General features: G+C 32.0%; 1 protein-coding gene across 1 annotated transcript in view; it reads left to right on the forward strand.

The window, feature by feature from the left end:
• Positions 1–19,048, forward strand: part of Klhl4 (kelch like family member 4) — a 70,180-nt gene that overhangs the window by 49,616 nt on the left and 1,516 nt on the right. The window contains exons 6-10 of the mRNA XM_059250153.1: positions 5,176–5,362; positions 10,634–10,858; positions 12,486–12,648; positions 15,075–15,287; positions 18,446–18,617. Of these exons, the coding sequence (XP_059106136.1) occupies positions 5,176–5,362; positions 10,634–10,858; positions 12,486–12,648; positions 15,075–15,287; positions 18,446–18,617 (960 nt within the window). The remainder of the gene's footprint in view (positions 1–5,175; positions 5,363–10,633; positions 10,859–12,485; positions 12,649–15,074; positions 15,288–18,445; positions 18,618–19,048) is intronic.

The raw sequence follows: 19,048 nt of genomic DNA on the forward strand, positions 1-19,048 counted from the left end.
ACATGGACAATTATCTGCTGTAAATGAAAGCGAGCTCCTGTCTTTTCAGATGCACTCATTATAATGGTATTCACATTATGTATACTGAACTAAAGGATTGTAGCAAAGATGATTCTAAAAATAAATGTCCTTATTTAAGACCTAGGATTGGCTGATACGTTGTTCAATTTTAACATGAATTTTCACTCAAATGCAGTGCAGGCCCGTTGTATAATTGCAACATTTGCATTAACAACCATTTATCAGTTGTAAACTGATCTATAGTAAATATAGTTTGTACAATATGGAAAAACACATTGCTCTTATGAATTTCATATTTATTGGATCTGGCTAAAGTGCCCCAAATCACTTACTTTGGGAAGAAAAGAAGTCTTGTAAAATTAATATAAAATTCATACATTTTATAACATTCCTCAATTAAATTTTAATATTGAAAAAAATGTTACTGTATTGATAATTTCTCTCTTCATTTTCAGTTGTTACTTAATTGTATGTGTTTATATAAAACATTATTATAAAGCCAAGCAATAGGCCAAATTTGTTTTCTAAGGTGGTTGTTACTCACATTCCAATGGAGTGAAGAATAGTTGCCTGACATTATTTTTATGGTTTTAATTTGCATACAATGAAATTAAGGCTCTCCTAATGACATTTCGTATGCATCAATTATAGCTTGTTGATATTCAGATTACTGTCACCTCCCATGTCCCCTTTTTGCCTTTCTTTTATTCCCCCACAAATAAACATGGCATGAAAGTATAAGGGACACACCCTTGAGTACACACACATATAACTAAAAATAGATTTTGTACATGAGTGGAAAAGGTGATTTTTCTCTTTGTGACTAGCTTATTTTGCTGAGAATGGTCCTCAGTTCCCTCCATTATCTTGTAAATTGTATTGTCTAGTGCCTCTTTATGGCTAAACGAAACACCATTTTCTTTCATCCAGTCATCTGTTGGTGGGCATTTAGGTTTATTCCATATCTTAGATTCTGTGAATAGTGTTGCAATAATCATGGGTGAGTAGGTAACTGTCTACATAGAATGTTGAATTAGATTTCTTTGGATATATTTCTGGGATAATGTAGCTAGACTATATAGTAGCTCTATTCTAGATTTTTGAGGAAACTTCATACTAATTTCTTTTTACCAGATTACTTTTGCAACATCAATGTACAAGGGTTTCTTTGTGTTTACATCAGTCAAATATGTTACTTATTAGAGTTTTTAAATTTTGAACTTTAAATCTTAAAAAAAAATTCTTACAGGTATATATTGATGATGCCCATTTGGACTGGTATGAGATGGAATGTCAGTGTGGTGTTATTTTGTGTTTTCCTGATGGCTAAGGATGTTGAAACTTATATTCGTTTGTTGAGTGACCATTTGCGTTTTTTAGTTTGAGAATTATCTGTTCTGTTCCATTCATTTGTCCTTTGATTTATTGGATAAATTGTGTATTGGTGTTTAAAGTTCAGAGTGTTTTGTGGATTCTAGATATTAGCCCTTGTTAAATGTATAGTTTATAGAAATTTCTTGCATTCTGTAGAGGTCTATTACACTTGTTTTCTGTGAAGCTTTTTATTTATTTTATGCAATCTTCATCCTGTTCCTTGATCCGTTTAGAATTGATAGGTGCAGTGTAAGAGGTAGAAACTTATACTTACTCTTAAGCATGTAGATATCTGATTTTCCTCCCTCTAGGTGCTAAAGAGAAAATCTTTGATACGGATAGTTTCTATCAAAAGTTAGGCTGTAGGAGTATAGTTTATTTCTAAGTTCTCTATGTTGTTCCACTACTCTATCTCTCTGTGCCCCTGCCTCGTGTGTGTGTGTGTGTGTGTGTGTGTGTGTGTGTGTGTGTGTGTCCATTTGCATGAAGAACGCTATTGTCATTTTGTTTGGGATGGCTGTGAATCTATACATTGCTTTCATTAATGTAACCTTTCTTATAGTATCCATGACCTTCAGTCCTTTAGAGTTTTCCTGGTAGAACACTTTGGCCTCCTTAAATAGGTTTATTCTTAGGTATTTTACTTTTTGCTGCTATTATGAATGGAATGTTTTCCTCAGCACAATTTTCACTGGCATTTAAAAAATCTACTAATTTTTATATACCAAGTTTGTATCTTGTTACTTTTCTGAGAGTGTTCAGCCCATCTAAGACTCTTGTAGTCAAGTCCTTAGAGCCTTTTACATATATAAACATAAGTATGTATCCAAATAATTTAAGTTCCTCTTTTCCTATTTGAATCACTATTATATTTTCCCTTATATATTTAGCTAATAATTCAAACAATTTATTGAATAAGAATTGAATTATTATTATTATTCAAACAATTCTATTGAATAGAAAGAGTGGCCACTCTTGTATACACTGTGATTTAAAGGGAAATTCTTTCAGTTTCTTACCTTTTAATAACTGCCCAAGTAATGCAGTTTCTTTCACAGTCTTCTGCCTGTTTCATTGATCTATATGTATATGTGTGAGTGTGTGTGTTTACATGCACAAGTTTTTGTGACAATGCCATGCTTATTTTGTTACAATGGTTCTGTTGTACTATATGAGATTGAATATCATGATACCTTAAGCAGAATATGAATTTCCCTTATATACTCTTTATTATATTGAGGTGTATTTCTTCTAGTAACAATTTCTTCAGAGCTTTTTATCCTGAAGGTATGTTGAAATTCACTGAAGGTTTTTTCTTGTTGATGATATTGTTTTACATTTATTAAAATCATCTTGTGTTTTCTTTACCTGAGTCTATTAATTTATAGTTTTACATTTGTTGATATACATTTGTTGTAGCTTCTTCACATACCACAAGTGAAGCATATTTGATAATATTGTATGACACTGTTCATATATTATTCAACTCCATTCACAAATATTTTGTTGATATATTTTGTGTCTAATTTTACTAGGGAAATTGGTCTAAAATTTTCTATTTTTTGTGTGTGTCCTTCTCAAACACACAAAGGTTCAGGATAACCGTAGCTTCTTTTAGTAAAGTTTTTATAGAATTCTATCTCTTTCTCCTTTATTGAATGGTTTAAGACACATTTATGTTAATTCTTCTTTAAATATCTGGTAGAATTCACCAATGAATCTGTCCAGTATTTTCCTTTTCTTTGTTGGGATACTTTGATAAAGCCTGAATCTTTTGTCTCACTATTTTATACTATTATTAACACTTTTATAACCTCTGAATTTAATTTTAGTAGGATGTATCTGCTTATGAATTTACCCTTTATCATAGATTTTCCAGAAGCTTTGAAATAAAAATTTTGAAAGTATTCACTAATGATTCTTTGGAATGAATTTGTCTCAATTTTAGTGTTTCTTTTTTCAGCTATCATCTTGGTAAATTTGGCCCTTATCTTTGTTTATTTCATTGATTCTTTGTAATGTTCTTCTATTCTCCATTCCATTATTTTCTGCAATAACCTTTGTTATTTCTTTCTGTCTATTGACTTTGAGTATAGTTCATTATTAATATTATTATGGTATTAAAGTGCATTGTTAAATTGTTTATATTTTGTTTTTTTAATGAAAGCATTAATATCCTCTTAGAACTGCTTTTGCTATCATATAGTTACTAATAAGCTCTTTTGTTAATTAAGATATGAAACTTCATATGTTGTTTGAGTATACATATATATATATATATATATTCGATGACATAATATCAACTGCATTCTTGAGCATATTGTTTATACAAAAGAATACACAATAGTAATACCTAAAAGATAACTACTTAAATATATATGCATATATATGTATATATGTATATACATATAATGTTGTTCTCAAGATACTAAATAAAGACCAGATAGATGAAATTCAAAATTTGTAGAAAATTTATTTTTGTGTGAACATGAGTTTCTAGACAACTTATTAGACTCTGTAATTCAATGATGTATGAAATGTCCTCAGAGCAGCAACAAGATATTTTCTATGACCTTTTTAGAATCTATGTTCTTAGGCCCTACTCTGACCAGCCAAATCACTGTCTATAATCAGACTTAATAATATATCTCTTAACATGTGTATCAGAATTTTTTAGGCATAGAAAATCCTGAGAAACACTTCTGTATCTGAATCTCTTAAATTTGCAGTTCTTTATGTAGATTTGGTATTTCTCAGCAGGTATTAGTTTACACTTTTCTGTATTAGAATGAAGGGATGTGTCATGCCTAATCATACAACTCTTGTTCTCCCAACTTTAATAATGCTTTATTCTTAAAATATGTTTTATGTGAAAACTTCCTGATACTGTTAGTAATAGGCAATAATATGGGCATGTAGGCTTTCTAAGACAAGTTAATAAATTCTAAACAAATCCTATGGAAATAGAATATATGAAGATGATGACTCTATAAAGTGTTTTTTTGAGGAAAGTTGTGTACCTTAGTCTTCAAACTTACTTCAAATACCACGTTAAAGAAATGCCTACTGTTTTATCAGGCAAATCAAAATAGTGATTCACCAGAGAGATACAACTTGAAATAAAAGAAAACTAAAGTTAACCAGAAAAGAAGTAAATGTCATAGAAATCTTATGGAATGAGATTAACAATTTTACTCCAGCAAACGTGTTTGCTATTTCTTTTGATATACTATACCACTGTGGATCCAAAACTTCAAAGAAATGAATAGAGTATAATAGATGTCACCATTCTGAAATATGTCTTTGAATTTTCCCCAGTTAATCTTGGGAGCAATATTTTACCTATATTTCATCATTGTTATTTGGGATCCTATATTGTATCAGGTAATGACAATATCTATCACCCACTTTTGCTGATCTTGACTAGTAATTACTCACATATGTACATTATTTCACCTTAAAAAGCATACACTTTCAGAATAATGCTGTGATGTAACGATAAAGATACAGTACAAATACAGGGAATAAATATCTTAACAGATCATGTTGTCATGACATCTGTGATAGTTCAAATATACAAAAATATGTACTGCTTGCATTAGCTACAAAGCAGTAGATGAAGATATCCAACTTTGTGTGGCTATAGCTAGTCTATTTGATTACTTTTGACAATTCTTTTTATGTCTTTTCCCATACTTACTCTTTCATGTTATAGAAATAAACCAAGCTCTTTCTGATGTTGGACTCTTTATATATGTGCTGTGCATCATTACTTTCCAGTTACTTGCAGATCTGGAAAACAGTTCGATGTTTACTGATGATCTGGAGTGTCAGAAGCTATTAATGGAAGCTATGAAGTATCATCTCTTGCCTGAGAGAAGATCCATGTTGCAAAGCCCTCGTACAAAACCTAGAAAGTCAACTGTGGGGGCACTTTATGCTGTGGGAGGTATGGATGCTGCTAAAGGTAAAAGCAACACATTAATTGATTGGGAAAATATCTCCATTTGAAAAAGAAGAGCTATTTCTAACAGCCTCCACATTATAAGGATGCTATTAAATCCTTGTTAAGTAAGTGTATCCGAAGCTGATTTTCATAATTAGGGTAGTTTATGTGATTCTGTGACTTCATTTTCCTTCTCATCTTATGGATTGTACTCCATTAATTACTACTGGCTAAATTCTTAATGGGGATTTTACTTTATGAACACAATTCTAGTTTTGAACATTCAGTTTTCCCCGTCAAATCTTTTCAGGGAAAATTTATCTATCTACCTATCAGTCTATCTGTCTGTCTGCCCGCCTGCCCGCCCATCCATCTATCCATCTATCTATATCTATCTATCTATCTGTATGTCTATCTATTTTTGAAACAGATAAATACATCCAAATGTATTTTTGCAAAATATAATAGTGATATCCAGCTATTGCTCTCAACTCAGCTACATGCTTAAAGACTAGTTATAAAAAATACTGATCCAGTTGGGGGCTCCTCAGGCACTCTGGATAAGTGAGACAGTTGATTAGCTTGAACTGTTTGGGAGGCCCCAAGGCAGTGGGACAAGGACCTGTCCTTAGTGCATGAGCTGGCTGTTTTGAACCTGGGACCTATGCAGGGACACTTTGCTCAGCCTGGGTGAAGGGAGTAGGGGACTGGACCTGCCTCAACTGAATCTACCAGGCTGAGCTGAATCCCCAGGGGAGTCCTTGCCCTGGAGGAGATGGGAATGAGGGATGGGTTGGGGGGAGGGCAGCGGGGGCTGGGAGGAGGGAGGACAGGGGAATTCGTGGCTGATATGTAAAATTAAATTAAATTATAAAATAAAAAAGAAAATCAAACAAACAAAAATACTGAAGTGCTGACAGTAAGACCATCAATTCAAATTTGCAATAAAAGCTTAATTTTATATAAATAAGAATTCCATGAAATTAAAGAAGCAGTTTCTAAAGCCATTATCCTTCCCCTTCTTGAACATTATTTTTTGCCTATGGCTTCGCTATTTGCATGTGATTTTTTTTTCCTTCTTATGCTGCTTTTGGATAAAATAACAAAGCAAGGATTTATTTTTTATTATTTTATTTTATATGCAAGGGTGTTTTGTTTTCATACATGTCTGTGAATCATATGCATGTTTGGTGCCCACAAGTAGAGTCTCAAGAAGACTAGAAGAGATAGATACCAGATCCTTCGGATTGGAGTTACAGGTGGTTTTGAGCCATCAAGTGGGTGTTGGAAATAGAACCTGTATCCTATGAAAGGGAAGTTGTTGATCTTGCCAGTTGAATCATCTCTCCAAACTGAAGCAAAGATTTTATAGCTAAAGTTTATTGTGAAGAAAGTAAGCATACTGATAAATCATAAACGAAAATTCATTTATTTATTTATTTATTTGTTTTTTTGAGACAGGGTTTCTCTGTGTAGTTTTGGTGCCTGTCCTGGATCTAGCTCTGTAGACCAGGCTGGCCTCGATCTCACAGAGATCCAAATGGCTCTACCTCCTGAGTGCTGGGATTAAAAGCGTGCGCCATCACAGCCCAGTGAAATTTATTTTTGATAGATTGACAAAACAACCTATAACTTGAAGGTTTATCCTAGGAACAATCCATTATTTCCATATTGGAAATTGGAATAGAACATAAGAAATATGTCAATTAATTACAAAGCTTTTACACTTAGTGAATTTTCTGTTACTATAACAGAGTATCTGAAGCTCAGAAATTCAAAATAATAAAAAATAAAATATATGAGCTGGAAGGACAGAAAAGAAAGTGAAAATAGTAAAGAACATATAAAGGAGCAACTTTGATTTTTATTAGTGACCGTTAATGGTAGAATACAGTAGTATCATTATGACAATTTCATATATGTACATATAACATAGAATTTTTATTACTATTCACTCCCTCTATTATCATTTCTCATCTTCTGTCTGATTTTTGCTTGGAAATAGTCTGGTTTCATAATAACTGAGTATTGTGATAGCAGAATTAATCCATTTGTGATAGTAATTATTCCTCATCTTATCAGTTCTTCTAATACAAACACCTCTAAATATTGCCATATTTTGCACTAAATTTCATTATATAAACTCTAGAAAATATATATCAAATTTAACACTTCTGAAAATGAGATTGTAGATGGAATTATTTCCAAAATTTTGAAACTACTTCATATAACTACTCTTCTTCAGAAAATAACAAACCTTATAGGATACCATAATTAATTTCAGGTTTGACAGTTTGGTATTTTATTGTCTTGTTTTTCACATTTTTGTTTACCTTTTGCTTCTGTAGCTTAGGCTGACCTAAAAGGTAATGGCAACTCTCCTGAATCAGCCTCCTGAGTTTTGATATTATGGACATGAGCAACTAAACCTGACTTTAGAGCATTGAATAGAATAACATTAACATCTTCTTGGTACTTAAAATAAAAGCTAAAGATACTAAGTGCAAAACATGAATGCAATTATCACTCGTTGTGGTTTTTTTCTTTCTATGCTGGGAATCAGTCCAGGGCTTTACACATGCTAGACTAATGCTCTATCTTTGAGCTATAAATTCTGGTTCTAGTTTGTGGTATCTTTAAAGACACAATATGCAATATAGAATCATTTTTAAGTGTTGAGACTTTTGTTTCTTTTTATTTATTAATTTATTTATTAATTATATGTGTGAGCACATATGTGTCACCGAGTGCATGTGGAGACAATTTACAGGCATCAGTTGTCACCATCAGATTTAGCTGCTGGCATTTTGACCCACTGAGACACTTCTCTGGTACAGTAGAGAAACCATTATATGTGTGTGTTTGTTACATTTGCTTCTATTTTGTCATTTTCAAGCATTTCTTGTCTATGTTATCCTTAAATGAAGGGATTTTTTAAACAATAAAATGATTATAAGTATATACAGTTTGATGTCTGATTCTAAAGATAAGCAAAATATAAAATTTTTATATCTGAACTCTATTACCACAGTTTTGTTTGGAAGGCAAGTAAGCCTTTCATTTTGAGGGTTTCTGAGTTCTTTGTATATAGAGACATGTATAAAGCTCTATTGGAAGTTGCCAACTATTAGAAAAATAATAAGAGCTAGTAGTTTCAAGTACCTTTTTTGAAAACACTTCATGTCTGACCACATTACTGGAAGAGAGCTTCTATTACTTCTACTTGGGGCAATATAAGATTACATAATCTTGAAATTCTATTGAATGAATTGTTACTAAAAGTCATGTTCCTTTATCTCTATTTTCCCTATTCTAGAATGGATGGCAGCAAAACTCTCCCTATACTTTGTGGTTTCAGGTTCTTGAAAAACCAGAGTGAGCACTTAAGAACAACAATAAAACAGTAAAGAATTAGATACAAAATCTAAGTAGTAAGCACAAAAACATGTAAAGGGTAATATCTGCTTATATAAATCAGTATTATATTTAAAAAAATCATTTATCGGTACATTTTTTCACAGTGCTATATATGCCTTTCCTTATAGTATATTGTTTCAGTTACCTTAAAGATGCCTTTTGAAATTTCACCTATTAATGTCTAGGAATATAGTACTCTGTTATTTAGTTTTGGTTCTGTATCATATGATAGATACAGAACTTCAGTTAAATACAGATATTACACAAATGTCTAATGCTAACTTTAATGACTACAAAATATTATGAAAGAACCACTAGTCAAAACTTTTGTGATTGTAATAAAGAAGTTAAAAAAACCTTACCTTCTGTAGCTAGACTAATGTCCTGAAAACTGATCTGGCATAAAGCAGATAGCTAAATATTTCAAACTCAATAGTTTTGTGATAGCTAACTAATGTAGCCTTGTGTAATTTCTTAACCTATTTACCTTTCCATTGCTTTCTATATTTTCATAATAATTAGCATAACTTAATTTTTAACTCTAATCTAAATTGACTATAATTTTCACTGATTAAAAACAATAATAAAACAAATCAGAAAGAATGAAAAGAAAGATTTGTGAAAATTGTAATAATTAAACAGAAACATAATAACATTCACAGAAAACTGGATTTGAAATCATATAGGAATTTGTATGTATTTCATTTTTAACAGTGTCATCTAAATATTTATAGTGCAGAAAAGATGACCTAAATCAAGATAAATTAGCTATAGTACAATATTTGTTCTGCCTATTTTGCCTTTATATGCCCCAGACATTAGCCTTACAGCTATCAATGACAGCACTGCAGATGTTAACTTTATTTTCATTGTTAACTTTGTTTCAATGAAGTATTTTCCCACAAATCTACCAGTTAAGAATACGTGGGAAATGTTTTGCTTATCCCTGTGATAAACTATAGGAGTGAATACTAATTCAATCAACTTGCATATTTTCATTAGAAGCCTAGCCATTGTGAAAACCCAGCTTTAACTGAAAACACTCAATAACAACTTTTAGTGAATGACAAAATGCATTGTTTACAGAATTGAAAAATTCATTACAATAATAGTTAGAATTTACTATTGCACTGATGAGAGTATACTACATCACTAAATTGGTATTTCAGAAGTTTAAATTAAAACTTTCATTATTGAGGTAATTCTTCAGAATTCTGTAACTTTAGCTGCAATTTTTCACATAACCACCATGGAAAAGTTTCAGAAACAATGCAAAAGCCTACATGAAAGGAATTTTAATTCCTGATTATTTAATCATCCATCTAATATTTACTTCATTTTAAATAATTTTAAACACACACACATCTATATACATAGAACAAAGAAATTCTTGAATTGTAGAAAAATACAAATAAAGAATGGTTATCATAACTAAAACTTCAATTCACTGTATTTAGTGAACTATAGATTGGAGTGAATATTAATTCAATCAACACTTTACATAAATATCCAATAACAGAATCCAAGCTATGGGCTTTTTCATTATATATACGATATTCAAGACCTGTATTGGTATGACCAGTAATATAGCCAAAATTATATTTCATGTTATATTTAATATTATCACCAAAATCATACTTTGATGATATAAGCTACATATATTATAGTATTTTCTGCTCAGTATTCCAGTTTAATTCAAAAGTGGTGGAGTTATCACTCATTACCTTATTCTTCAGTTAGTACTGTCATCTGAGCTAGTTAATTTAATTTGAGCTCTCTTTCCTGGTGCTATGCTGTCAATTAAAACACATGATGTGAAATAACCCAACTTAGAATTTTAACATGATTTTACATTGCTAATTACATCTTTAACAGGTACTACTACAATTGAGAAGTATGACCTCAGAACCAACAGTTGGATCCATATTGGCACTATGAGTGGTCGTAGACTTCAGTTTGGAGTTGCAGTTGTTGATAATAAACTTTACGTCGTGGGAGGAAGAGATGGTTTAAAAACTTTGAATACTGTGGAATGTTTTAATCCAGTTACCAAAACCTGGGTTGTGATGCCTCCTATGTCAACACATAGGCATGGGCTAGGTAAAATATTTAATGTTATATAATTTCTCAAAAATATACAGGAAAGCTTTTCAAATTAAATATAGCAGCACTTTACTAGGACTTATTCCATGAATTATTACAGTGGCTTAAAAGTTCTGTGAAGGTTAGCAAATCTGAAGAGCCCATGGAAATTTTCAACTGTAACATAATGGTATATTTTAATTCTATGTCCCTTCCACCAACTTTTGAAAGGGTTCCATTTCAGAGATGATAATTTTTTCAGAAAGGATATTTTATGGAGAATATAAAAGGCAACAGAACACTTTCTCTAAGCTCAGTTGAGAGTGTAAAAGTTTTGACAATGGTAAAGTATTATAAGTTCTAGTCAGAAAATTATGCCTCTACCACAACAACCAAATTTGCATTCACTAAAAGATTTTGGATTCAGGTCTGAGATAAATATATTTATGATTAGCACAGAGCTCTAAAGTATAATTAAGTCAGAGGTTTCTAAGCAGTTTAAGACTGAGTAAGGTTGTGTAAAATATTGGGGAACTTTAGTTCTCCTGGGTATTTGTCAAGGTACTTTTTTTATACTATGTTCCATGTGCTTTAAATATTATGGTACTTGAAAAATAGAGTATTTCACATTTTGTTTACATGATATGCTTTTAAAGTTCATTTTTAAAATTATTTGTAAACAAGTGTGTTTATGTGTGGGTTTATGAACATGAAAATGGTGTCAGATCTCTTGGAGCTGGAGTTACAGACAATTGTGAGCTGCCAAACATGAGTGCCAGAACTTAACTCATCCAGTCCTTGGCAAGATCAGGACCCACTTTTAACCACTGAGTTATTTCTCTAATTAGCACAATAGACTTTCATATGGCTACTAAGTGTCAGCTCTTGGACTGGAATTTTCTCACCATTTCTTTGATAAGTTGTTTCTGCTAAATCATAAACAATGTAGTTATTATCTGTTATATCAATGTAATACTTACCCATGTACATGTCCTGCAGAGAAATAAAAGCAAGCTTTTAAAAATACAATCTAACAAATGTTAGTAATCACATATGTGAAATGGATGTACAAAACACAATGAGAGTCTGATTAAGATGTAAGTGAAAAAAGAGGCCAACTCTAAGAGTCCTGAGGGACAGAGTGCAATCATTTATAATTTCTAACAAAAACTTCCAGCTAAACTTCAAAAATAAAGGCCTAGTGAATTATCTCAAGGAAATAATTTTAACCCTGTATTCAAATAAGAATTGAAAAAAACATTCTACATTAAGCCTAAAAGTAGTAGTTCATCTTATGTTAAGCATCCTATCCTGTATGTGTTTTCATTTTTAAAAAGTGCTGAAATTATGCCAGAAAAATGTTAGTTTCCATTTTAATTGCTTTCGTCGTATTATGCTCTCTACATCTGTTGATTTTTAGTTATACAAGAATGATAGTTTTCCATGATATATAGTGATCAGTGGAAGTTTTTCTATGATAATAAGACCCTATTTAGCCTCATATGAGAATCAATTATTCTCATGGGCAGAAAACTATTTCAGATACAAAATACAGTTTTTAAAGCAGTTAGTTGCTTCTAAAGTGAAAATACATGTATTGCATAAGGCATGCATAGGTGATCCCTCATACTATGTTATCCTTTAGGTGTAGCCACACTTGAAGGACCAATGTATGCTGTTGGAGGTCATGATGGATGGAGTTATCTAAATACTGTAGAAAGATGGGATCCTGATGGACGTCAGTGGAATTACGTGGCCAGCATGTCAACTCCTAGAAGCACAGTTGGAGTTGTTGCATTAAACAACAAGTAAGCTTAAACATAAAAACTCTTTGCTACCAGACCATGCAGTATAGAGTTTCAGTATTATGATCATCAATCAATAGACATTCTACACTATCAGAACATCCTTATTAGCGATTATAAAAGTCATTTAGTGGAAACTTCCATTCATTATGATGGAAAATAATTCTCTACAATAAATGCTTTGTTAAGTATTTTATAGACTTTCTCTGTTCAAAATTTGGTCCTGGAACCAGAAATATGAGCATTCTTTTGGACAAATATTGTATCTCAGCCTTGTCTCAAAATACTTAGACTCTGTATTGTAATGAGATTTTAATGAAGAAAAGTATATACATATGAATTTGAAAAATACTATTGAAGATAACCATTTCCAATTTACCCTAAATGAATGGCACATTTTGCATTTCTATTTACCCTAAATATATAAAATCATTTGTCTGCCCATGTTTATGAATACGGTAACTTTTTTGTTTAGTAATCTCTCCTCTGAGAGTTTAAGGTTCATAAGTATTAAATTCCATCTGATTTTGCCCATCCTAAAGATTTACTTTTTCCTGATCTTGTGAAAACAAGCTAATAATCTCTAATGATGTTTCCAAGCATTGAATTAGTACAATTTAACTTTAATGGTTTTCTTTAGTTTTTAATTTTTTTCTTCTATCATTAAGAATATATCATAATTACATCATTTCTCCCTTCCCTTTCCTCCCACTAAACTGTCTCAGATAATTTTCATTTCTTTCTTTCAAATTTATGGCCTCTTTTTCATTCATTATTTTCACATTCATATATGTACATATATATATATATATATTACTAAATATAACCTGCTTAATCTATATAATGCTACTTACATGGTTGATTGTTTTCATAGACATGGAACCTCTCAAGGTAGCATATAGGATAGCTTACATGATAGGAATTTCAGACAATAGAGTAACCAGTGTCAAGAAGATCTATGTAATTCTGTACTACTATGCATAAAACATATAAACAAGCTCAGTAGAAAACCAGCACAGATATATTTTAGAACTCAACACAAAAAGAAATAGAAAATATTTAAAACAGAAATAGGTCCGTATCCATAATATTTTGAAGTTTCACATAATCCTAAACTGACTAATCTAACCTGGTGATATCAAGTGATTCAGTTCCATAATCACCTCTATACATTACACCAGACTCAAATCAACAACTTGAATTTATTTCATTTAGTTTTACTGAGTTTCTGTTGTTTAAAATTCAGTGTGAAAGAAAGTTACAAGCATATGGTTTAATAAATGTTTATCATCTTTATTATTATAGTGTAAAATTTAAGTTAAAATATTATATATTAAAATAATTGAGAGTTATGTCACTAAGGAAAGTTTAATAGCTACATTTTCTTCCTAAAAATAGTCCACCTTCTCAATTCTATTCTATTTCTTTAGTATGTTTATATAAATATCTTTCAGGAAAAATATTTCATACTAAGTAGTTTATACATGACAGAAAGTGTAAAGTGAAGCAGTTGGAACTTTTATAACTGCAACTTCATTGAAATTGATTGTTGGGACCATATGCAAAAATAAAACATTGTATACCTTCTGGCTTTCTGCCCATAATTATTTTCCAGACCTTTAGTGTTAAGTTAAATTTACTTTAACAAAAATCAAAGAGGAATGTTTGGAATAGACTAAGCTTTACCAAGTGCCATATATAAACACCCATTCATAAACTAGCCTGTAGCATGAATCTTAAAAGTTCTTATTAATAAGGTCAAACCTGAGGCCAGTTATTGGGGTGAACACTGGAAGGTCAGAGAACCAGAACAAGCCACAGCTAATCTCACCTGGCCAACTTCTCAGCTGATCTTGTTTCCTCAGACTGGAAGCTTCTGTGTCCTCATATCCGAATGGCTCTCAGCTGAACTGCTGCTAGAAGCCTGAAAGCTTAAGCAGCCAAATGCTTCTAGTTTCTGGTCTCTATGCCTTATATATCTTTTTGCTTTCTACCACCACTCCCTGGGATTAAAGGCTCGCTTTCTGGGATTAAAGGCGTGTGTCACCATGCCTGGCCGTTTCCAATGTGGCCTTGAACTCACAGAGATCCAGAGGGATTTTCTACCTTGGGAGTGCTAGGATTAAAGGTGTGAGTGCCACCATTTTCTAGCCTTTGTATCTAGTGACTGTTCTGTCTCTGACCCCAGATAAGTTTATTAGGGTGCACAATATTTTGGGGAACACAATATCACCATACTAGCCTTTCTGTTGCCAATAGTGATGGATTAGAATATACATTATGAAGCGTGAGAAATAGAAATGCCTTCATTTTCATTTCTATAAATGAATTTTGTGTGAATATGTGAACACACACATACATATGCACACACACACACACACACACACACACACATATATATACATATTTAAATGTCTCTATTTTTCTAGACTGTATGCTATTGGTGGGCGTGATGGAAGTTCCTGCCTCAAGTCAATGGAGTACTTTGACCCGCACACTAACAAGTGGAGTCTGTGTGCTCCGATGTCCAAAAGACGTGGAGGTGTAGGTGTAGCAACACACAATGGATACTTGTATGTTGTAGGGGGACACGATGCCCCTGCTCCTAACCATTGCTCCAGGCTTTCTGACTGTGTAGAAAGGTAAGTCTTATACATGTGCTTATCTGGACTTTTTTTTTTCTTTAATAAGAAAAATTAGAAACTACCAGAATGTGATCTGATATGTTAGACTTTTAAATAGATTTGTTCTTTGTAACATTCTACACCTATGGTTAAACACAAAGTATTTTGTAAAAAGCTCTTAAAATTTAGTATCAAACTTTATGAAATATATTTGTTTACTTATTATAAAGTAGTGACACAAAAGAGCTAAAAGAGTAAGGACATTTTATGAAAAGTTATCAATCAACCCATGAAATTCAAATCAAATTAAGTTTACTGTTTCTAAATTCAATTCAGTCTCCGAAATGCAAAAAAAAAAAACCCAAAATACCAAAAATGTAGGCAGAATTTCCAAATAAAATTAATGTTCTGAACAACAACCTTACTTATTGCAATAAGTATTTCCTTGCTCAAAGCTAAGTTTGTAGATGATTGTTTTTACACTTTGCTCTTTGTGGGCCCACCCACCACCCAAATAAATACATGGAGACTTATTTTTACTTATGAAGCCTGGCCTTAGCTTGGCTTATTTTCAGCCGGCTTTTCTAACTTAAATTATCCCATTTTTCTTTAAATGTGTTTTGCCTCTGGGATTTTACTATGTCTTTCTTTCCTTCTTATTCTGTTGGCTGACTGGGTGGCTGAGTGGCTGGCCCCTAGCATCCTCCTCTTCTCCTTTTCTTGATCCTCTTATTCTTTCCAGCTGCCAGCCTCTCCTTTTCCTCTCTCCTGCCTCGCTCTTGGCCATTCAGCTCTCTATCAGACCAATCGTGTGTTTTAGGCAGGAAAATAATACAGCTTTACAGAGTTAAACAAATGCAACATAAATAATGCAACACAACTTTGCATCATTAAACAAATACTACACAGCATGAATGAATGTAACACATCTTAAAATAATATTCCACAGCATAACTCTTTGAATTGAAAACATTGATTCAGATAAATGGCATGATATGTTACTTAAAATAAAGATCATCTGTCTGTATTCTCTTTCAAAGTCGACAGCATGTGTGGGCATAAAAACAGTTAAAATAGTGTTAATTTATCATCAAATCATAAATTTTTCAGTTGGATCTCAGAAGACACAGATGATTTAGGGAATATGCCCTTAATGAAATTCATGAAACAGGTAGAATTTGTACTTTGTAGACATAAATTTTTGTTGAAATGTCCTTGCTAATGAGTGTGCGCGCGCACACACACACACACACACACACACACACACACACACACACACACGTCACATTTGATTGAAGCCATTACAGTAAAGAAAGAAAGGTTTTCTAGTTTGCTGCTTTGCTTCTCTGCTGACCAATCCTAACTTAGTGGAGGAAGGGACTTATTTCAGTTTATAGATGAGAAAGTGGAGGCAGAAGTGAAGCAGAGACTATGGAGGAACACTAACTGTTCTTGTTCCCCATGGCTCACTAAGCTTGTTTTCTTATATAGCCCAGGTGCATCTGTCCCGGGATGACAATGCCAACATTGGTGTGGAATACCCCACATTAGTTATTAAATAAGAAAACAAAATGCCCACAGACATGCCTTCAGGCCAATCTGATGGAGACAATTCCTTAATTGAGGGTCCCATTTTTCCAGTGATTACAGTTTGTTAAATTGACAAAAACTAACCAGCACAACAGAAAAAAAAGTGCTTTATTTTTACAACCTTATTATTTGTTGAAAAAACAGTTAACTTGCCCATTATCCTGGATTTCTCTTAACCATTATTTAATACAGAAGCATTAAACTTAGATGGTTCCCAAACCATCAGTGTTCATTTTTTTCTATAATGTTAATTAAAAAATGAAGTTCAAGAAGTTAAAGAAATTTTCCCAATTATTCTATTATATGTGCAATGAGCCCATGATTAAGTCTCTTGTTTTCAAGATCACTAGAAATTTCCATTATAATTAATATATATTTAATGTATCTGTCTCTATAGACTGAAAAGATGGAGAAACGGAGATAAATGGTGCTATTTTAAATTGAATATGATGAACTAGTCAACATGTTTCTTGATAACTACTACTCCATGTCTTTACAGATTATAAAAAATTCTCAATAATTTTATTTCCTTCTTAAAATTCCATATTTCCTGGGCTTGGGGTATAGTTAAGTGGCTTAGCCAGCACACTTGTCAACCATGTTAAGAACCTAGATTCATTCAATCCTCAAGAATGCCAATAATGAAGAAATAAACGAAAACCATAACAATTCAACATTTTCTTAACTAGATAATAACCTGATAATATTAATGTTTTGAGATTTAATTATGAATGAATAGAAAATCATTGAGATTTTATGTAAATATGTAAGGAAACCCCTCTGCAAGTTCTCACTCACCCGTTGTACATATAACTACTTTAACTCACCGCAGCCTCAATTACAGTATTACTTAGAGGATCAACACATAGAGGATCAACTGTAGATTTTCTTGATCTAGGTCTCAACATATCATAACAATTTAAGGTGACACAGTAAGGGCATTCAATAATATATAAGATACATAGAGGTTGTCTTGATAATTTATAGCTTTCTGATAGTATTTAAATATTATTTAATTGATATCAATCCAGATACAAGTTAAAATGAGATATTTTGGATATCTATTGAAAATTTTTAGATTAAAGGTTGTAATTCTAACATAATTAGTAAAAGGTAATATATGAAAAAAAAACCTTTAAATGTGCTTTTACAAATAGGTCAATGTGATTAGAGAGCATTTCCTGTATACTTATGTGAATTTGCTTAACTTTTCACACTTCTCAGATTCAATGTTATATAGTTTTAGCATACACTTCAAAATTGTAGAAAAGTTTTTCATAAAAAGTTTTAATACCGAATTTGTATAACATATGAATTGAATTGATTAAAGAAATGCATGGTGTTAGGGAAGGAAATACTTCTTTCTCTATGCTTTACACGCCACCTAGTGGCTAAAATGAGTTATGTCCTGTACATGTTCTTAGATGAAAATTCTTTTGTCTTCTATAGCAAACCTACACTTGATATTGCTTTTCACTGTTTTTAATTATGTGTTTTACACAATAATACATTTTATTAATGCCTACTGATTTTCATTATAACATTACTGGATTTCGCCTCTCAATTTTCTTCCTAAATCTCTTAAGATATGATCCAAAAAGTGACTCGTGGTCAACCGTGGCACCTTTGAGTGTTCCTCGAGATGCTGTTGCTGTATGCCCTCTTGGAGACAAACTCTATGTGGTTGGCGGATATGATGGTCATACTTATTTGAATACTGTTGAATCATATGATGCTCAGAAAGATGAATGGAAAGAGGTATTCATGTAAAAATCTTCAAATTGGTATATTTCAGAATTTAAGGAGTTTTTAAAGCTTAATTTTGGAATTAATTTCATGTTATTCCTCTGTACAGCCAAACCAGATCTTTTCTTAGTAGACAAATACCCAAGAGTCCTAGGTTCTGACTTTGGCTCTATCACTGTCTCATCGTTTGTTTACTCAAAGCATAAAAGAACACTAACAGAGAATGACAGTATAATTATATATGCCAAATTCTTGTGATCGATTATTTCATTTAATCCTCACAAAACCTTTGAGTAGTAGCACCATTAACTGTTCACGGTTGAAAAAAAACCTGAGAAGATTGTCACCAATGTAAAAAGTTATCCCAAGGTAACCGAACTTTCAGCTGAAATCTATTAGCATTCTACAGTCTATAATGATCTGAGCTGCAGTTTTCTTATTTT

This window comes from Peromyscus eremicus, chromosome X, assembly GCF_949786415.1.
Source record: "Peromyscus eremicus chromosome X, PerEre_H2_v1, whole genome shotgun sequence".
In the NCBI taxonomy this organism is placed as follows: Eukaryota; Metazoa; Chordata; class Mammalia; order Rodentia; family Cricetidae; genus Peromyscus; species Peromyscus eremicus.